Genomic DNA, 23,000 nt, shown 5'->3' on the forward strand with positions numbered 1-23,000 from the left:
CACCTACAAGCTACCCTGTCAGGAAACACCTTCAGAAAATTATTTTGAGTTTTTTTTAACACTTATTACAGTGCTTAACAACCCCCCCCCTCCTTTTTCTGAATTTGGAATGTGGTTGTGAATAGTGAATGAAGACATAGCTTGTTTTCAATATGAGTGCCGTGCCCTGCAGTAAAACTACAATAGAGAACTGGAAGAGGCATTCGAGGGTCTTGGGAGCAGAGCTGCAAGACTGTATTTAATGAAGCTGTGACCCGGGAACATTTAGCTTTTGGCGTTATTTGTTATCAGGACATTTCGGAACAAGAGATTTAATATTAACCAACTGGAAACCATGAAAATGCCTAAAGCAAAGGAAATGGCACATTACAGAAACAGAGGTGGCACACATAGCAGCCACAGATAAGGTTTGCGTTTTCTTTGCCAGTTTTTGTACTAGCATCCTGAGCAAATTGGATTCGGGAAAATTTATCTCGGTAGACATGTGCCTCACAGAACCATATATAACAACACAAATCAACATTATTGTGCACGCTTAGAAAAATTCTCTTGAAAAGCAGAAGGCTGATTCAAATACTTACCCAGCAGATCAAACGTATTTTTTTTATTATTAAATCATTTTTTACACCTCTGTCGCACCCATTTCCCGTCCTTTTTACAGTAAAACCTCTAACACAATTTTATTTTTTTTTTTTTGGGGGGGGGGGGGCAGGGGGGCAATTCCTGGGCAACCTGTTGAACGTCAGTCTGGCTACATGCCTTTCACACACGTTAACATTTGTTACAGCTACTTCTATGTCTTTAAGCTAAGCGGGTTTATCACGCCAGCCCAGACTTCTAATCCCTGCACCCAGCAAACAGACATTTGAAACAGGAAAAGCAGATAAATAGCAAGCAAATGTTATGCGGCACCTACCAAGCAGACGAAATGTGATTGGTCCAATTTTATGTTATATTTGTATGAAAGTAATTGTTTTATAGCAGTTACAAGGCCATTAGCTTCATTGACCTTATCGTGACAAATCCTTATTCAAATCAGACCATACTAGAAATTCCACTGAATGTCGGCTATTTTTAGTCTGACACAGACAATCATTCGACTACAATTATCTTAGACTTTAACTGTCATTATCTTGGGAGGCTGAGGTTAATGGTGATGAATTTTGAGTGTTTTTCTTCCCTATTCCTTCTCCTCCCTTCCATAGCAAGATTAGACTTTTTTAAAAGGCTCTGTTGCCCCGAGGAAACCCCGGGACGCCTTATGAGGGCTGCCTTCTTATTCCCACTCGAGCGCGGCACGGACCCTCGGCGATGAGGTAATCCCACACATCAAACTGCAGGCTGCCACTGACGTCACATCGAATAACACGCCGCTCTCAGGTGCCTATCTTTGGTCGCATGTCTGGAGAGACAGAGTCGGGTCCTGCATGAAGCAGGATGATTTAACCTGCTTGCAGCAAGCGATGCAAGTAAAAATGATCCTACATTTCTCTCTTGGTCTGGTCTTTAAGGCACACTGCATTGTAATTGCTTTTATTGTATTTGTAGTTTATTGCTAACATATTAAGCATTGCCTCATCACCATGCACAGGATAAATGCTTGACAGATGGATGGATATTATGGCAAAAATGTATGTGTATATGAATAAGCCTGTGTGTCAATGCATAAATATAACAGCGAAACTATGGCGTAACCCTAACTGAAGCATTTCATTGCACAAATGCATACATGCAACTTACAGCATTTATTAAAAAGCAATTCACGCTCCCAGTCTTAGTTCTGTTCTTTAAATTGTGGCTGCAGGCAGAGCTCTCATTTTTCCCCCCTTCAATCATAAAAAAATAATAATATTCCGGAGATAGATGGGCATGTCTCAGTCATTACTAAAAGCATTAGCCTTCTAGTGCCTCTGTTATCACCTGTATATATCTGGTAGACTGCCTGCGGCACATTACAACTTAAGCTACTTTTGCGGCAACAGAAATATTCTTATATACTCAGAGATGCCTTTAAAGATAAGTCAGGCTCGCTGCTCATTACTGCAATATCCCCCATGTCTGCAAGCTTTCTGAACCGTTTCAAGCCGCAGTGTAAGTACTTATTCATTTCCCTATATATTCAGAAAGATAACGAATAGCAAGTGGTCACCACTGCATACTGTGACCCCTCCGAACATACTGCGAGGTTCTTTTGACAGCGTCGCACGATCACAGTTATGCTACAAAGTTAATGGCCTACAGAGATGCGTTTTATTCATAAATAAATCTTCACATATTTGGGTTAGAATATAAGGAAACTAAATTCAGAGTGATCTAGCATATTCTTCATGCCACAAATACCACATGTACAAATTCTGTATTTGTATGTCATGCATTTCCTGCAGGAGCAACTGAAAGAAGCCAAAGAATATTAATGTGGACTTTGGTGTAACATAGTGCCAAACTAGCTTTAAAATACAATTATAAATAAAACTGAAAACTGGAAGCTCAGTGGTTCTCAGAGAGTGTTCCACTTACACTGAGAATCTCAAGGCACCAGAGTAACACTGAGTCGCCCAAGTTGAAGCATTAATCACTGCAAATACCCATGACATGGAAATCAAAGCCTGTCCGTGTCAGTTCCCAGACACAGCCTGGCTGTCTAAAGCAATGCTTCCAGAACATTCTCTGGAAAAAAAAGAGGTGCTGGTGTTTCTGCTGCTCCCGCTGCTCTGGGCTGCTGATGACATTCGTCTTTGTCAGGTTTAACACGCGGCTTGTTACTGTTACCGCAACAAGACTTTTTTTTCTGGAAGGGGGAGTTTGGAGATACGACCTGGTGCATAGATGGCAGCGTCAAACTGACACACATATTAACACACCCAGGGATGAGTGGCTGACTGACCACTCCTAACACAGTATTATCCTGGAGTGAAAAAATCGAAATCTCTGAGACCAAAAGAATTAACGACAACTTAATGTTTTATTCAAATGCTTTCTGAAAAAAAATCTCTCTTAGTTTTTAATAAATAGTAAAATCTTTTGTTACACTAGGTTCACGACCTGAATTCAATCTTATAATTAGTCACCCAGATCTATCGATATTTTAATAGCAGGGGAGATATTCTTCATTTGTCCTTATTTTTAATGACCTTTCTTAAATACCATATCTTGATACAACAATGTACGAGAGATACCTAATTAACTGCTTCTTTGATTTTAACATTAGACATAAATTAAAGCAGGTTCAATGTGCGATCTATATAGTAATATGAGATGTTCATGTCTTTAAGATAAAGGGGAGGGACTAAACAATGAACAAGTTAAGAGTGTTATACAATTATTATCAACTGGAAAAGGGAGCAGCATTGGAAACAGACTGGGAACTGGTACGTGAAGGCATTAATTCCCCATTTCTCCAAAACAGAGCACTACTGTTACTATAACCCATGAAGATATCCATTGATCTGTGTAATCCTGACTGATGCGGGTATAGACCCCAGACAAAGATAAGCTCAGCTCCTCTAAAGCTTTCTCTGTAGCTATCCCTTAACAACTCACAACCTTTAATCCATACGCAACATCCAGTGGTCAGATCTGCACACAGGAAGGCAGCATAGTGACAAACCGGGTGACAACCTTTTAACGCCATTAAGTCGCTCGTAAATACAACCTGTCCTCGTATTTAATTTAAGAAAGATCAGACAAACTGAGTTTAGGGAAATGCCAATGAAAAGGCACCGAAACGAGCAACTGCAATTTTTATTTCCTGGGACAGATTGCAGGTTTACCGGGACCTGTGGATGAGTGGTTACTGAGGATGAACGTCTCGAAATAAAGAAATAGTTTTGGAAAAACAAAAATTTTGAAAGTAAATATCAGTGAAGGAAAAAAAAGCTAAATGATACATCTTATCCTTCTCATACATCATTATATATTTTTATAAATGAAAGAGCAGGTTTCCTCAAACCCCCCACAAACAGAATTAAAAATAGCTGGGCTGGTGTACCAGCATCAGCGTGGGGAGCATTTCACCGTGCCTCATGTTTGCCGGAGAATCTAATGAGCGGGCCGTCTGTCAGCATGGCACCCCTGGCACAGCTTTTAGGGGGGGGGGGGGGTAAATGCCAGCCGTGACAGTACAAGGGCAGCTGGCTAATGAACGGCATCTATACATCTGAAATCCTGCACACTTTTAAAAACAGTGCCATGTTTGGCTTTCAGTGCTGTTTATAAGAGTTCCAACATTCCTGCTTTATTAATAAGTATGATGAATCCCCTGCTGCTCAGGGGTTGTTTTGTCATGAGTGTTTCATACATTCAAATACTTTTACAAATACATTTTCGGCTCATTTACTTTGGTCGATCTGCCTTTTTGTGTATTTTTTATACTGTGTTTTCCCACTGCCATGGAGTGCAAAGCACATTGTTCACCCACAGACACATGGATGCAACTGGGCACATGTGGGAATTGACACTTCATGCCTAGAATCGTGAATTGCAATGTTTCACTTGTTTTTCATTATTGCATGTCAATGGTTTACTAAATAAATGTATTTAATAAATATGCATTTATTTGTAAACTGTTAGTTTTTTGTGCTTGGTGTGACTTAATGAGTAAGCATTCCAGCACACTAATTACAAACAGCCAATAAAACATCTTGAAACATCTTGATATCATCCATCCATCCATCCCTTTTCCAAACCGCTTATCCTACTGGGTCGCGGGGGGTCCGGAGCCTATCCCGGAAGCAATGGGCACGAGGCAGGGAACAACCCAGGATGGGGGGCCAGCCCATCGCAGGGCACACTCACACAACATTCACACACACATGCACTCCTACAGGCAATGCAGCAAGTCCAATCAGCCTCAGCATGTCTTTGGACTGTGGGGGGAAACCGGAGTACCCGGAGGAAACCCCACGACGACATGGGGAGAACATGCAAACTCCACACACATGTGACCCAGGCGGAGACTCGAACCCGAGTCCCAGAGGTGTGAGGCAACAGTGCTAACCACTGCACCACCATGCCGCCCCCGTTATTTTTATATGCTCTTGTCAAATAGGTCATTAGTTTCTGTCTGCTTTGTGTTACAAATCTAGTTTCAATAATATTTTAAACATATTCTAAAGTCAGATTTTTAAAGGATTAAGTCGTTGTCTCTGAGATTTAAAAGCAAATAAGCAAACAGACAGTAAAACAAATGAAAACAAACAAAAAAGCAAATAAACATAACAGACTTTGCCTAAAAAGCAGAGCTGAAACTAAAGGAAAACACAACTTGAAGAGCTCTGCAGATGTCACTGCAGCTGAACTTCCCACAAACCCTGTACGCCACGCAGGCTCCCTCTATCAAACGCGGCTGACTGAAAAGTCTTCCAGAAGCATCCTTTTACATTTCTCCCCAATTGGATGCTCTTTCATGGATGGCGGACAGGTCTCTGAAGCAGCGGTAACCCTGCTCGCTGGCACACAAGCACGCCGATCCTGTATTGATCGCGTGACGGCATGTAGCTAATAGATCACCCATTTGCGCATCATGTCTCCACATTCCCGAGCTGCCATTCTTCACTAATATTGCCACGCTGACACTGTGGGATTTCTTTATGGGTCACTGTCTTATCCGATGTTGTCCGTGTCTTAAATGGGCGACACACACAGCCATTTGTTTCTGCACTACAACACACTCATCTTTCTCACTTAAACAGTCCCATACGGGGGTCCGTTCTTTCTTTATGTAGCCATTCTTACCTCTTCCCACCAGGGCTACATCCTCCCCGCAGACAACAAGCCCATTGACCCTTCCATTTTCACACAAATACCACAGTTATATATCAGAGAGTAGTAAACTACAAAAAAACCTCAGTTCCATGTTTTCATTTGAACAGCACAACCACCCTGTCCAAGATAAGACAGTGGAAGACGGATGGACAGACAGATGTATACAACATACATTATTCAATAAATTACAAAAAATTACATTTCTGCAAAAATTATAAATGAAAAACCTGTCGTTGTCAAAGCCAAGCACAACTGATGCGAACTTGGCTACTCAACCAAGCAGATTATCTGCTAAATCCCATGCAAGGAGGCCCACTTTACCCAGAAACACACTGCCGGATATTGAAAGCATCAGACCTCATGATGGCACAAGTACAGTAATCACATGACATTTGTTTATACCATGACCGGATTTCCCGAGTAATTCCGCTGTAATTATCACTCCCCTGTCTAAATACCTCAGTACATACAATGATATGCTATTTATATTAATTGCGACCCACACATGCCGTGCGATGCTGGTCTCCGACCTCGAGCTCCCCCCCCTTGCAGGACTCTTCTCCTTCTGTCGCTTCACTATAAGGTGTGAATATAGTTAGCAGGTCCTCCTGGAGAGCCGAAAGCGTCTCTTCAAACCACTAACAGCACTGAGAAATAAGGCAGTCGCACTGAATCAGTTAGCATAATAGCTGTAATTCTATTTCCGGATCTCCTGGAACTCACCCGCAATGGAAGGTGTTCCTCTGTAATACAATTTCAAAGTTTTTTTTTTTATATTCTTTCCCTTTAATCCTTTTTTTATCCTCTGTTACATCATCACTGACTGAACCTTTTCTCTATTCAGCAGCTAATATTCTTGAGTATCAAAATAAAAATATTACTCAGCAAATAAATTTTAAAATGTATTATTAATTTCATCTATCTGTCTGTCTGTCCGTCTGATTGGTTGATTATTATTATTGTTAATCACACCAGATTCGTGTTCACATGGACCTTGGTCAGCCCCATTGTAAAGATGACCCTGCATGTGGTTCAGAAAATATTTGTCATCATTTCACATTTCAAACCCATGGCTGTAGCCACACTGCAAGCCCTTCGAAATGAGCATCTCTGACTTTGCAATAGATCCTTGGTCATATCACTAGACGGGCTGCCAGGCACGTCCCATATGGGCAAAGAGGAGTCAAGAGTTTCAGTCCAGGAGTAAACAACGCTCTTTTGACGAGGCTTATATTCACGGTGTCCCGACAGATGAAAAACAACAGATATCGACTGTAGCTTTTACATGATGGAACGAAATTGGCTCAGCTTTTTAAAACGAAAGCCCATGCAAGCCTCAGGCTACCGTAGACAAACACAGACAAGACACAAAGCTCCTTTTTTTATCTGGTATTTCTCCCCACCTCTGCTCAGTAGTGGTTGTATGAAGGAACCCCCCCACACCCCCCTATAGCACACAAACGCACAAACACACACACGTGACAAGCTCCATGTTTGCTGCACATCCAGACACTGTCACACTCCGTCTCACCACTTCCCCATGTCATGTCCCTCACCAGTCACTGCCAGTTTGCCAATTATACAAGCTGCTTCCCAGACACCCAGTTAAAAAAAAAAAATTGCACAGGACTGCTGTGCAAGCTTACCCTAATTAACCGTCAGCTTAATTAGACAATTTACTGTTTAATTAGCAGGCAATTAGTCAACACCTCTCAGATCCTACTGACTGCTTTGACAGCCCTGTTTTCTACATAGATTTCGGGAGGGAAAAACATCACCTGTAATGATGTTAGTTAAATTTCGGAGTGTAAAATCAGCTGCTGAACACTAATAATTAGACGTATAGTGTGGCAGGAGACAGACAGGTTGGGTTTTAATGAAAGACTCCGCAGTACCATGCTTACTCCCCCTTGACACCAGAGCAAACCACACGATAAACCGGTCGTGTCAATCGTAAACTCTTCGCAAACCCTTCGGAAGGAGAGATCTCGCAGACGGATCGTATTTGACTGTAAGCAGTTTCACACAGCTTTCAAACATTTCTGTCCGAAGGAAGGGTAGTGACTCATGTCAGCTGCAGAAAATGATTCTAAATAAATGAAAAAATGAGCTGTTTTTGTGTGCGTGTCTATAATATATATATGTCAGGCACTACTAATGGAATCATTGGTCTAATGCCTCTGACAGGTAGATACATTAAACACATACTTCACCTTCGTCTTTGCAGGGTTTCCTGTTACGTTCTGAACAGTGCAAAGGAACATCAACAGAAGACAAAGAGACAAGAGTTCCCCTCTTAACGACCTATTCCAGGCATCAAATCATAAAGAACTAAGATGGATACCCAACAACAGTGATACGTCACAGTCCTGTACTTTACTCATCCCTGTCACTTCTGCCACGGTCAGTTAATAACAAAATGCATTTCCGGATTACACCGCTATGAAAATGAACTTTTGAATCCGCATTACAACACGGCAAATACCACATATTGACTGACACCTGCATCATGCATGAACTTGGCATGGCATCGGTACACAGGAGATCACTTGGCTGGAGAATCTCAGGAGTCATCACCTCTGTCACTGTCATGTGACGCGTCAGTCACCGGAAGCCGGATTTACCGACTTCTAAGGACACACAGCACAGGATGAGGCAAGTTACTCCTGTGATGGTCTCAGAATCAGAATCATTTTTAATGGCCACAGGTGGAATTTGCTTTCATTACTACAACGTAGATAAGTTCAAATCAACATTCCGGAAACTTTGTGGAAGCTCCACAAGTTTGGCAGAATTTTTATGGTTCACACATTCCTATATTTCTCTGCATCATTATAAGGATTCAGAGCCATATGGTACTGGTACATACAGAAATATGCACAGGGTTACAGGTTTAATTGTTGAGAATCCATAGAAACTTAAGATGGCATGAAAGACCGACCTCCACATTTACCATTTAATAATATCTCAGTTCGCCATGCTCTCGGCTGTACCTGACAGGTCATCAAGCTTTGTAGAGATGAATACCTGAAAAGGACAATTACACTGAACTGCCTTTTGGGTTATATGAAGAGTCCCTATTGCTTATGTCAGTTATTAACAGTTACAGGTGTAATCCCTGAGCCCGGCACTTCCCATACGGTGAGCTGCAGCTCTTCCTTAGGTGGCCACATGGTCCAGTGATCTATCTCACTTTGATCAGTTAAAGGGCTAATTGGGCCCCTGTGGTCCATCCATCAAAGATTAGCTGCCTCTCCAGCCTCTGTGTGCCACGCCGAAATAGATCTTTGGGGATTATAATTAACAAGGGATGGTCTAAATCAGAGACGCAGCCTACCGATATTTGATGTGATGTGACCAGAAATACAAGGTCTTGGATATTTTAGAGGTAACAAAGCTAAATATTTACATACCGCAGGGAGAAGCATGCCTTCGTCATGCCTGATACCAGTATAGCTTGAAGGTTTAACCTTTCAGAGATTCTTCTCCACCACTATGAGTTAATGACAAATTCAGTACACAGCCTTTCCCCTGATACATCTGAAATGGTATCAATGCCGCACCATGGTAATGCCTAGATTGGAGAGTGATAGCAAGGAACAGGATATTAAAAAAGAAGTCCCTCATGTTTAAGTTTAATGATAGCACAGAGCCGCCTATTCACTCATATTGACATTAAGAACTTCTTTATCTTACTCCCAAAAGAAAGCACAGCGCAATCTTTCACACAGGGCATACAATAAAGAATAATGTGACTTCTGTTTACTGTGATATCAGCTGGTATTTCGCCACACGCTGACAGCCAATAGATGCAACAGGGTAAGGGACCTTAATCTGACGTCTACAAATGTCAGAAGTAGAGGGAGGAGGACGGGAGCTGGACTAGATGCAATATTCATAAAAAAGCAACAAAGTTCACATAAACATATTCAACGCCAAATCAGAACAATATTCAGCCGTCAATCTTCACCATCAACCTGGATGTGGGATAATACAATTCAAAGCATATGTTCAAACAAGCTATTAATTAATTTGCATCAAACTCCCCTGGTGGGCCAGGCAAGCGGATGTCTGTGGCATCAGAACTGTAATCTTATAGTAATAATATAATATTATATACTATAATATCATAATATTAATAATAACAATAAACAAAAGAAAATGCATCTACATATTGCAAATATTAATAAAAGAACACTGGAGAAAAAGTCATTTTATAAAGTTTTGATCTTTATTCAAGATTAATTCATCCTTTTGAATCAGGTTAGCACATAATAACTAAGAGTTATTAAGCTATGTAGGCATTAGAATTGTTATGGAAATACCAGCACTAAAATTATACTAATTCTTAAAGACTAATGCAACACTTGTGCAACAATTCAGTGTTGAACAGGGTTGCAGTAAAAGGGATTATTCCACTGATGATGATGATGGTGATGATGATCGTTATAGCTATAATTATGGATCACTTAATTGAGAGCAATATAACTGGTACAAGAGAACTTACAGCCCTTGGTATATATTGCATATATTGCCGGTTGTGTTATTTTGAAATCGATCTCCGTAATTACAGAAAGGCAGCATTGGCTGGCTTAGCATTAAGCAAAAGGACATGCGACGTTACAGCTTCTCCAGGATGAGGCTCATGATGAACTTGTGAACCCATGTTCGTGCTTGACCAGTTAGAATAAAACAGATTATAGATTCCTCACTAAACCCTGAGCAGCAACATGAACCGTAACCAGACTCCTAATGGAAATCAAACACGCGAAGTGTTATGGTTCTAAGACATGGAGGCTCTGGAAATGCACACGGCGTTTATACCTCCTGCATACTCAGCCACAGATACACAGACGTTTTTTTTTCTCTGTCTGCAATGAGTAATTTTGACCTCATCACTAAGAAGACAAATGAAAAAGATGTGCTAACTCCGTCTCAGTAGCTCTGTGGTAGAAGAGCAGGAATCGCATGGAAAGGTACAGGAAATACACATGCCAGCATGCAGGAATTGCATGGAAACGTACAGGAAATACGCATGCCAGCATGCAGGAATCGCATCGAAATGTACAGGAAATACGCATGCCAGCATGCAGGAATCGCATGGAAAGGTCCAGGAAATAAAAATGCCAGCTTGCAGGAATCTCATGGAAAGGTACAGGAAATACACATGCCAGAATGCAGGAATCGCATGGAAATGTACAGGAAATACGCATGCCAGAATGCAGGAATCGCATGGAAAGGTACAGGAAATACGCATGCCAGAATGCAGGAATCGCATGGAAAGGTGCAGGAAATATGCATGCCAGCATGCAGGAATCGCATGGAAAGGTACAGGAAATACGCATGCCAGAATGTAGGAACACACGGAGTGCATAACACTCTACAAACAGAGACAGTAAATCTCGCATTGGGTCACAGGTCTCAAATCTCCCTCAATAAAGTCATCTTTCTTTTCTCAAAAGCAGTCATAAAAATGTCGTCAGCCTGTGTTCCACAAGGAACTCCGCAAGACCATGTATCTGACCAGCGTATTAAGTCACCCTTTGTGATGAAATAGTACGAAGACGTTATGAGTACAGACTGCCACTATAAAAATGGCCGATCCTAATAAATAACCAAAATAAAATAAACTCCTCTGGTTAAGTCATCCCATGCCTTGTGTCCTGTGCTGCTTGCGATGGGATCCAGGTTCTCGTTCACCCTGTACTGGATGAATGATTACAGAAGACGGACAGACAAATTGATGTTAGATGGGCTTTTTGCGTACCTTGTCTAGGGAGAAGGTCTTGGTGACCGCAAAGCCCCACCCCTCCTCAAAGGCTCTGCGGATCATAGGCGCGCTGGTGGTGGGGGGAGCGCTGGCCAGGCCGAAAGGGTTCGGAAACAACATCCCAGCGACCTTCACGCTGATGTCCACAGTGTCGATGGCGGAGTAGAAGAGGGGAAGCTGAGCCTCACCGTCCACCGTCATGCCATGGATGGACTGGAAGCAAATGCACGGACAGGACCGATCAGCACCACTCTCTCCAATCTGTCCGCCAATTCCCCGGCAATTACACCGAGATCTAGATAATAACGTGACGTCATCATTCGCTTATTGTTTCACATGAAAGGATATAATGACGTCTGAAGAACGATACTGACGGCATGATGCGGTAGCAGACTGTTTGTTTTAGAATCATTCTGCACGTTTTTAGTCCTTATGATATAAAGCGAAAACAGTCATACATCAGTACTCACTTTAATTAGCAAAGCGTTTATCGAGGCGCCATAATTGCTTCTATAATAATGTCACATCAGCGTAGTAAATAACACCCTGGCAAGCATGACGGCAGCATAGGGAGAGCATAGGAAGGGCAGGGAATGGAGATAGCCAGGTTGTATAGTGGGCACTGTACAGTGTTTGGAATGTAATCAAATTTCAATTATATACTTAAATGTAGAAAATGCACAAACAGGCAGGTTTAAATGTTTACAGATTTTAACGTAGAGTTTTATGCAAATTAAAACTCTTAAGTCGTGCACTTAATGAACTCTGGCATTTAATCTTCTTTCTCCCTCCATTGTGGGCAAATTCGGTCTCCTGCTCTTTTTACAGGATGCATCAGGTTGGGCTCACAAAAGGATTGTTCGCCAAAAGCGAAATCATCACAAAAGCACAGGCATCAGAAGCTGGGAATCACAGACCAGCCAAAGCACTGAAAAGCATGTGATTCCAGAAATGGGGGTAAAAAGTTAAATAAAAAATGAATAACATCCAGAATACAAACCTCCCCTCCTATGATCATAAATATTCATTTTCTGCACACGTGCATTAAACTTTGGTATTTACTTTATATCTAAATAAAAACTCATTACACTTATGCAAATGAACCTCATTAAACTTTAGTTCAGACATAAAACCTGCAAGTGGCACAGAGTAATATTTCATAAGCAAAGGCAGAGTAATATTTTTCCATTAACTAGAGCTGTATAAACAAAAAGCATCAAATTATATATATGAAATATAATATTCAAATGATACTCCACACCAAGTGTTAATTGGGTCTGGTCTTTATACTTATACATATTAACATTTAGTATATTTTAAATAGTAATTTATAGCCATCAAATAAAAGTTTCATTTCATAGAATAGCTTATAGATTCCGAGTACATCTGTAAGAGCAATGCAGCTGAATATGATGACTACAGCACCACTGCATTTTTAACATTAAGAGCAGGCCTGCATTTCATAGTTTGTCTATATAATCTTAAAGTAACTAGTAAGCTCGCTCATGAATGCTTTCATAGGCTTCCCACAGGAAGAAACTGCATATTGCAGCTATGCAGCAGTTTTAGATACCAATTATCACTTTGTTTTCACAGATGTTTTTACAAATAATAATAATAATAATAAATAATAATAATAATTTGTTGAACATTTAAAGCACATGGTCCCCCGTGCAGCTGCCCTTTCCAAGCGCCTCCCAAACACCCCCACTCCATTCTGGACGGCATATGATATATTACGCAACACTGTGCCCATTCCATGCATTTCCTTATGTCGAGAAGTCAAACTCACTTCTCTGACGGTCACTAGTCTTTCTGTGATAATCTCAGCTGGAAGCGGCTCCACGTGTAAACACCACCAGCAGGATAATCAACAAATGAACTGTCATATAACAGAAAGTCAGTGTAAAATTGAACAATTGTCCAATGTTCCGTTATTTATTGGCCTGTTATGCCATCATGGGTAAGCCTGACAACATACCTAACCCTAACCCTAACCCTAACCTAACCCTAACCCTAACCTAACCTAACCCTGACAACATACCTAACCCTAACCTAACCCTAACCCTAACCCTGACAACATACCTAACCCTAACCCTGACAACATACCTAACCCTAACCTAACCCTAACCCTAACAGTACCTCTACTTAAATAGAGATAATTTATTCAGCTCAATTTTGACAACGCCATTCTCAACAGGACTCAGGAACACTGTTAATTGAATTTTTTTTCCCCAGGTTGGAACTGCCAGTTAGTCCAGCAGGTCACACCTTACGTGACGCCCAGACCAGCTCTGGGAGAGTGACTATTACACCGGTGCCATGGGCAATCGACCAATGGCAGACCTCACCGTAGAGAAGCGGCGGGGCGAAGGAGCTAACTGCTAAACCCCGCCCCCGACAAAACGGCAAATGCTGCACAGTCGGGCTCAAGCCCACATTACCGGCGTGGTACCCACCCCTTCTGTGACACCTGGCTAACTTGGATGGGCATTCAGCTTTGAGACTGAACTTACTGTGCACCAATAAAAAAAAAAGAACTTAAAAAAATATATATTTCTCTAGGTGATTGCTGGTTGGAATACTTTACAGTGAGCATTAATAAATTTAATGGCACATATTTAATTAGACACAGCAGGCAACAGAAAAAAACAGGATTCCTGCCTGGCGCATATGTAAAAGCCTGTCTCTGTAATTTTAATCGGCTTCACAGCGCTTCCCTCGTTACACTGTTTTCTTAGCCCTAACATGGGTCTTAATTCTCAGCATCTGCTGGAGTCAGTCAGAATAAGCGGGAAGACGCGACAGCAAGCTGGCGGATGACTGAAGCGTGGCGTCGAGCACCTGGATGTACTTGTGGATGTGCCAGGAAGCCTGTTTGCCGTCATTGACTGACTCGACAGTGGTGTTTGCGCGGCCCGCCAGGTCCCCGCCGGCGAACACCCACGGCTCGCTCGCTTGCATGGTCTCGGGGTGCAGGTCGGGGAGACCCCATCTGTTGAACTTGATGGGAGCCATGGCGTCTTTCACTGGGGGAGGGGGAAGCAGCCGTTACAGTGTGCTGACACCGGAGCAGATGTTGGAGAGTCGGTCGGTTTAGCCATAAGGAGATTCTCCACTGGCCTAATCAACACTACAAAATGCATATTTTACCCTTAATTCTCTATCACTGATCTCCCAGGAACAGCCTTTAAGCCTGAGTGCTTGCTTACATTCATATTAATGCATATAAGGTGCAAAAGTGCATAAACATATTAAAAGGTTTATTAAACACTTTATTTTTTATATACAACAAAGATGTACAAGCGTTCCCCGTTTCGCGACCGTGTTTAGCTCCAGTGACCAGGTCAATGAATGAATTGTTATCGCCATATTTGTGAATGGTCACCAACTGAGGTGGTCCCTAAACGAGGAGTGGTTTTATAAGAAAAGTCAAATATTCTACAGCGAGATCCATAAATGCTGTAGAGAAAAAACAGATACATTTTCCAATGCAGATAAAGGGAAGTGAGGTCATGTCGAGGTTTGATTCTTATAGGGAAAATAACGAACAATATAGATGAATGAACACAATTATCAAGTTATGGTGGGTGTGAATAGATACACACATACACACATGAGAGTCGTCTCACCTTGATGAATGGATTCATTTGGAGGAAGCTGGATAAACCACAGCCCTGAGCAAACTGCCATAGAGAGCCTTATATCATAAATATTAAAGCTAGTGTTGTATTTGTGCTTTAGCGACCTCGAGCCGGGTCTGGAGCAGCACCTGAGGGGGGCGCATGTAATCTGGGTCGCTACTCGTTTAATCAGACAAGGAAGGAAGTCTAACTAATGAACCTGAAAGAGTCACAATCCGAGAAGGTCGAACAGATAATCAGAAACGCCCCCCCCAGCACCATGAGAGATGGATATGGTAAATGGTGAACTGATTAGCTATATCATACTGCAGAAGAACAACCCCCCACACACAAACACACACACATAGTTGACATCTTCCCTTTACTTCACCTTTGTATCTGTCACCCCCCCCCCCCACTGAGTGTCCAGCCCATGATACTGCTCCCTCAACAAAAACACGCACTCAAATCCCCCCCCCACACATTTCTGCTATTGAGACGTTGCAGAGTGTGACAGCGCTTCACCGCTGACGGATTATTTTTGAATAGGAAAAGGAGAAAAAAAGAGGCATCTCTGCAGCCAGCCGCTCTCGGGGGGGGAGATGCTGTGGAAGATGCTGATTGCCAAGCTCCATTAAGCAGAGGAACGCATGGCATCCCACACGGCGTGCTGGAGTACGCGAGGAGGTGACACGCTCCATAAGGGAGGGAAAAAACCTTGCCGTGATATGTACTCCATACTCTGTGGGTGGGTGCTGCTGACTGCATACTTTGTTTTCATTTTTTTTTTAAATAAACGACATACCTTCTTGTTCATCGCTAGTTTATGCAAAACATAGCTAAACATATCCATTACGCCAAGCATCCTTCAGATGTGGTTCAATCCTATGGGGCATCCTATTGGAGATACTTAATGCAATCGTCTTGCTCTATAACCCAGTCAAAGTACGGCAATTTCCTATTACTTTTCAAACCTAAGTCCTTTCCTCAATCAAGCCTGAGTCTTCACACCTCTATTACCCGTACATTTAATTCTATTATAGCTCAGGACTTTATCGATGAGCTCCCCAAATCCCAGTTTCATTATGATGATGACAGCCGTCCTACCTCTGCCGATCATTTAGTAAATGTACTTAATTAAACATTGTGCAATCTCATTTGTGCCTTTGCACTTAATATGAAAAAAAATAAAGGAAAAGAGCATCATACTCGTGCTCCGAAACAAACATGCTGCAGACAATGAAGGATGATTAAGGATTAAATCACAGATCTTCTCGGGAGCTGGAGGAGAGTAGCGTGATGTAGAAGAGGTGTCATTCTCTCATCACGAGGTTCTCAGCTACATAGCAGAAGCTGAAACTACCTATTCAGTTCTATTTCCAATACTTGGTTGTCAAAAAATTTGGCAGAACCATCTCAACTCAAGTTGTGGTTTTACATTTTCCCCTCTCCTATCAGAAAGTATAAAATGATCACAGATCAAATATAAAACAAGTGCAAACATGAAACAAGTCCATGTTTGACCGCTTGAGGTATCACAGACCACCAACCCATAGCATACAGAACATCATCCTCCATTAACATGCTCCAGGAGAACAAAGGCCAGTACGAGGAGAGAGTTATTCCACTGAATAGCTTATATCCTCTGAGCATCTCACAAGATGAAATTGCAGAAAGACTTCTGAAGTAACCTTGTGCTGCCCAGAAGCGATGCTTAGAAAACGCTGTTTCATTCAGTTCTTGTTGCCTCGTGTGATAATCAAGTCCGTTTTAAAGGAAAGTAATTCGGGTCAATGCAACCAAGAACATCCTCAAATTTTAACATTAGCATTTCATGTGAAAATACAGAGAAATGTGCGTCTGTGAAAGCTTTTTAAGGGCATGTAATGGAAATGAAACATTACTGTCAGCCTTCATATAAGGGAGCCCCTGCTGAAATCGACAAAGGTTTCCTCTTTTCCTGCTGATGGAGATGAAAGCTTCTCTATCTGAACTGATAGACCCGCACGCTACCTTAGACAAATTCGGCATAAAGTGACGAGCAGAGAGAACGACACCAGGGCCTTATGAGACCCCGTATTTAACTTTCAGATGATGGGTCTCTGCAAATCGCACATGCTGACACTTTGTGCTACGTGTGTCAGCTCGACTCACAGCAACACCTGCAAAGAATGAGTCACGGGCATGTAGACGACACTGTAACCCTCGGTAGGAACAGCCAATGGAAAACAGATGCATGGATGTGTCTGCATGACAATAAAACCTCATGCTAATACATTTTTAAAACAGGGCTGCTAATTTCCTCTCCATTAGACACTCGAATGCAGAATGGAATGCATGACTGTGGCAGTTTTTTATGGTAACTTTTTCTCCCAATTTGCCCAAAGTGCAGCCCCTTGATGACTGTCACTTTCATAAGGACTTGATCGCAAGCTCTCTTCCAAAACCAAGTTTTTCAAAAAATCCTCAAAACACCACCCTTCACTTAGTCATTTGGCAAGCCTTTTAATTCAAAGCACGGAAAGCTTGAGGTCACCGAGCAGGGTTAACCTCTGGAGCACTTATGGGCTTTGCCCAACAGTTATACGATAACTGCCCCACACTCGGGGGTTTGAACCGATGACTTTCTGGACTCACACATAACTCCATACCCATACTGTACTACCACATCTTGCCATTAGCTTAGAAATGGTGACAAATTATAAATTGCATGTACCTGTAGGTAACTGACCCAGCAACCTATACTTTTATTAGATCAAGGCTATATTTATGCGATGCTTTAGGGCATCTCTGCAGTTTCCCTAGTATTCCTACTCCATTGACACATAAGGATTTATAAACAATTTCCAACACTTATGTAACTTAACTTAAAGTCTCTGTGCTCAAATATGATTCCTGACTATGAGCAGAGTTACATCTCTGGATTCCAATAGCTGCTTGTTTATGTATGAACCTAATTTTGTCCAGAATCCAAAATCATGGTAATACGATACTGTCTCAATGGAAATGACTAAACCAGCAGTAGGTCGCTCTTTTACCTTCCTGGATTGACGGTAACATATGGAATAAACCCTCCTTGAAAAAAACATGTTGTGATATGCATCCATTCATTTTATGCGTGACTTATGATCAGTTGTATAAGATTGTAATGCCCTCTTTTCTCCTGGCCAAAAACACACACTTACTGTAGACCCCATGCCATTGCTGTACTCTAGCCTCATACATAACCAAATTCTTGTATATTTTCCAGTGTTGAGACGGCTGTCTTTTGCTCTGATATATGATACGGAAGGTATCCCACACAAACACACTGAGAACATACACACTCCACACACGTGGACCTAGCGGCACGAATCAAGCCCACAGCCCTAAAGGTGTGAGACAAGAGTGGTACTTAATGAGTCATGAGCTGCCCCCTGCTCACATATGTCACATTGTCACATACAGTATGGGTTAAATGCAGAGAACACATGTTGTGTGCTGGGGTGTGTCAGCAATGACAACCAATCACAAAAAATACAGCTAGCAGCCAGGATGACGGCAGGGTTCTGTACTTAAACTACAGTCCTTTCCTGTGCGGCACCTGTAGCATCCAAACAATAATTGAAAAAAATGAGTGTAAAACAGTTTCTCTTTATTATTCTGAAGTTCCAAAGTCAGCTTCTTAGCATTATTAAATTAGGTGCCATTTTCTCCATAGTAAGCTATAAGTGAGGGAAGTTTGGGGTCAGAGAGGCAGCCATGCCGAGGACTGCCCAACGGCACAGATCCTTACACCCCACCCTAACCCTAACCCTGAATACAAAACACACATCTTTAACTAAAGGATGGAAGCTCTGACACACAAATAAACCCCCTGTAACATTCAATACACTCACACTAATGTTTAATGATCGTCCCGCCCATGGTGGACTCCAGCCGTGTTCCCAACCCCGCCTGGGACAGGCTCCTGCTGCCCCAATACCCTGAGCAGAATGGGAGGTTAAAAAGTGCTTCCACCACAGACGCCTATAAGCAAATAACAACGGATTAAAACTGAGGCCCCAGGGGGGAGAATCAGACGGAGGGTAAAAAAAAGAGAAAAAAAGAAAAAGAAAAACAGCTTCCAGGGTAAGTTATGCATGAGATGGACATGCAGCCTGAGTGTGGACTTTACCCACCCAGAGCACCCTTCCGGAAACCAGCAGGCTGAAGGCCAGCTTCTGCCCCATAGCTGTGTCCCTGTATGCAGATGACTGATACTGTGTATAGCTACACTGTGATATGGTGACTGATACTGTGTATAGCTACACTGTGGTATGGTGACTGATACTGTGTATAGCTATAGTGTGATATGGTGACTGATACTGTGTATAGCTATAGTGTGATACGGTGACTGATACTGTGTATAGTTATAGTGTATTTAATCTTATACAGGTATGTATCACTTAACATTCAGGTTATGTTCTGTCCAATAGGACATTAGGCGACTCGGACGCTATGCAAACATCATATATACATATGATAAACATACCCTATATAGTATCTGTGCTGCCTAATTAGCCAAGATACTTTACACTAACTAATACAGTATTGAACAGTTTTATACTGCACTGTAATAAAATTGACACATACTACAGTACATTAGCCAGAGGTAGATCAGGCTGATCAGGATTTTTCAACTCTATTTCAGCCTTTAACAAAAGGCATGGTTTGGGGAGTTTGGTGTGGAGGAATTTGACTGGCCCACACTGAGCCCTGACCTCAACCCCATCGAACGCCTTTGGGATGAACTAGAATGGAGATTATGAGGCCTTCACATCAGTGCCTGACCTCACAAATACTCTTCTGGATGAATGGGCTAAAATTCCCACACATTCCAAAATCTTGTGGAAAGTGTTACCAGAAGAGTGGCAGTTGTTATAGCTGCAAAGGGGGGACCAACTCCGTACTGATGCCTATGGATATACTGTAGAACTGGACGTCATGAAAGTTCCTGTAGGAGTAATGGTCAGGTGTTCCAACACTTTTGTCCATATAATGTTTGTGAGTTTGCACGAACTTCCTGTTTCGTGTAGGTGCTAATTCTCATTCTTACTACTTCTATGTATAAACTATACAGTTGAGCCGCTTTCTAAAAAGAGATGGATTATATTCCTATTAAATCTATAAAGATGTAAAGTATGGTTTTTAATTCCTGTATTTAGTATTTCATGTCGATGAATGTGAATAATTTTATAATTTTATTTTTATGTTTATAATATCATACAAAAGTTTGGTCGTAAATAAATTTGAAAAATAAATTTTGATCATTGTTTCAGTATTTGTTACATGTTACTAAAGATAGATGTCATGATGACTATGTAGATACAAACATTTCAAACAAATTCATAAGATTAGAATCAATGATATAAGTAAAATAAACAGCAGAGGTACAGCTGACCAGTATGTTTTGTAATAATTCAGAATATTTAGCATATTACTGAGAACAGTAAATTTTTTTAAATGTTTATTTTAGGACAGGTCTATGTGATGTTTTTATGGTTTTAATGGAAAGGATGAACCAAACCCATTATTTTGTTTTGAAGGAATTCCTGTGATTCAGAGAAAGGTTCATTACTGTTCCGAACAAATTCTTACCTTTGGAGTCACTAAGCAACGAGCCAAAGGCACTGATGATGTAATCGGCTTTCAGGCGTACAGTTTGTTCCTCGTCCTCGACCCAGTCACCGGCGTCAGTCTGTTCAGTACGGCAGAACTCCATGCCACAGACTCGTGTGCCCTTCATGAGGACTTTTCGCGGAGACAGGAAGGGCAGGAACTCACACATCTCCTCCCTGGCATGTTCAACCTACACAAATTCAAAGCATACATATCAATGCATCAATGCATCAACAACACGTTATAAAATCTTAACCAACCATCCAGAAGAGGTAAAATTCCACGTTCTCAAAGTTTTTTTTTATTGCAAAGGGCTGATCCATTAAATAACATTGTTAATAAAATCATTTGCAAAAATTTAGTTCCTTGAAAGAGGAGAGTAAACTCTCTCAATTGTAGAATGAATAATATGGGCCAAGGAAAAGCTTCGATTGAGTTATTTTTTACACACACACACACACACACATATAGATAGGAGATATGTTTTATTTGCTGAAAGAATTATCTTTAGTCCTTAAAATGAAAGTTCCTTGTGATGAATTCACCTTCTAGAATAAAAAATATTATGTATTATATAAATAAACTTAATTGGCATAAGCCAGCAGACGCTCAGCATAATGATTCTTTAAATAAAGAGATATGAATAGCTATCACATTTTCTGATTTATTTCAGCTTTGTTAGCTGTTTCCATGGTACTAGCTGTTTCCATGGTTCCGGGTTAAAAACGTGTATTTAAAGGAAGCACAAAATAATCTGCACAAATCAAAACTTAAAAGCAACACGGAAACTAGTTTTAAAATTTACATTGAATTTTAAATACATATTTAGACGCATAAAGAAGTAAAAGAGTAGAACAATAAAGAAAAATGTTTAAAAAAAAGTAGTTGTTGTTACAGCTATTATTAAATTGCCTGGATGACTTTCTGTCTGCTTGAAAACATTTCCTCTGCAAAGCTGTATATATCCTATGTGATTTCAGAACAAGTGCACTGCTTAAGCATTCAGTGTAAACTCCTCTCCAGAGGACTAAACCTTGACGCAATTGTTTGGTCATCAGCTGGCCATAAATAACTGCCACATATACTCTATAGCAACAAGCTCAAACCCAACTTACAAATGTAACGCACATCAGGAAAGATAAAGGGCTCATTTAACAAAAACATGCCAAACAGTGGATACGCTGCAGTAGCTAAATTACTGCTAATGTATCATCTGCGTAAATGAAGCCTTAATGTCTTTTATCGTTAGAAATGTACTTTGCATAAGATATCCCTTATGTCAAACAGTACTTACTGTGAGTTACAATTTTTGTTTGGAGTTAATCCATTTATTAATAATAATATTAATTGATTTTTCCGTTGAGAAGGATGCTTTACATTTACATTTACAGCATTTGGCAGACGCCCTTAGCCAGAGCGACTTACATAACTTTAACAGAAAGCTATTGAAAAAGCCCAGAATTGTGTCAGTGGATTTTGCATGCTTCCCCTGTGTTGCAGATTTCTTCCGGTACTCCAGATGCCTCTGAGAGATCGAAGAGTAACTGATAGGGGAGACCAGGGATAATTGCCGAATAGAATCTGGCTATTTATTCATTAAACTGTGTACTTTTAGTGTGACAAGTTTCATAAGCATCACAGTTGCTGGTAGGAGCCTTAAGCTAGCTGAAGTGCTTATTTGTTGAAGCGCGTTAAAAGTCCAATCAACAACTGACCCCATTCAGCAGCTGTCCCTGGTTCCCCCTACATGAAACAGTTCGTAGCATTTGTCTGTGTCTGCCCTGCGATCGCCAAACTCCCAGGACTTTCAGACTCCGTACTGGATAAGCAGTTATGGAAGATGGATAGAAGATTCTTACCTTTTCCTGATACATCACTGAAACGAGTAACAATCACTGACAGACACATTTTTATCTTCCTAGCTGTGACTCCCAGGACGGAGGATGTCCCATGCAGGTGCCTTAACGAGACTCATGGTAACAAGCCTTATCAATGCAGGAAGGAGAGCAGGAAGGAACACAAGAAGGAGTGCAGGAAGGAGAGCAGGAAGGAGCACAGGAAGGAGAGCAGGAAGGAGAGCAGGAAGAAGCACAGGAAGGAGCACAGGAAGGAGCACAGGAAGGAATGCAGGAAGAAGCACAGAAAGGAGAGCAGGAAGGAGAGCAGGAAGAAGCACAGGAAGGAGAGCAGGAAGGAGCACAAGA

General features: G+C 41.4%; 1 protein-coding gene across 1 annotated transcript in view; it reads right to left on the minus strand.

Annotated features, from left to right (window-relative positions):
• The window catches only part of dpyda.1 (dihydropyrimidine dehydrogenase a, tandem duplicate 1), a 120,818-nt gene that overhangs the window by 53,684 nt on the left and 44,134 nt on the right, over positions 1 to 23,000 (minus strand). Inside the window, exons 11-13 of the mRNA XM_048976588.1 lie at positions 20,776 to 20,986; positions 14,378 to 14,562; positions 11,531 to 11,746 (exon numbers count right to left, since the gene is read on the minus strand). Coding sequence (XP_048832545.1) covers positions 11,531 to 11,746; positions 14,378 to 14,562; positions 20,776 to 20,986 — 612 coding nt within the window. The remainder of the gene's footprint in view (positions 1 to 11,530; positions 11,747 to 14,377; positions 14,563 to 20,775; positions 20,987 to 23,000) is intronic.

Source organism: Brienomyrus brachyistius, chromosome 15 (assembly GCF_023856365.1).
Source record: "Brienomyrus brachyistius isolate T26 chromosome 15, BBRACH_0.4, whole genome shotgun sequence".
NCBI classification, from domain to species: Eukaryota; Metazoa; Chordata; class Actinopteri; order Osteoglossiformes; family Mormyridae; genus Brienomyrus; species Brienomyrus brachyistius.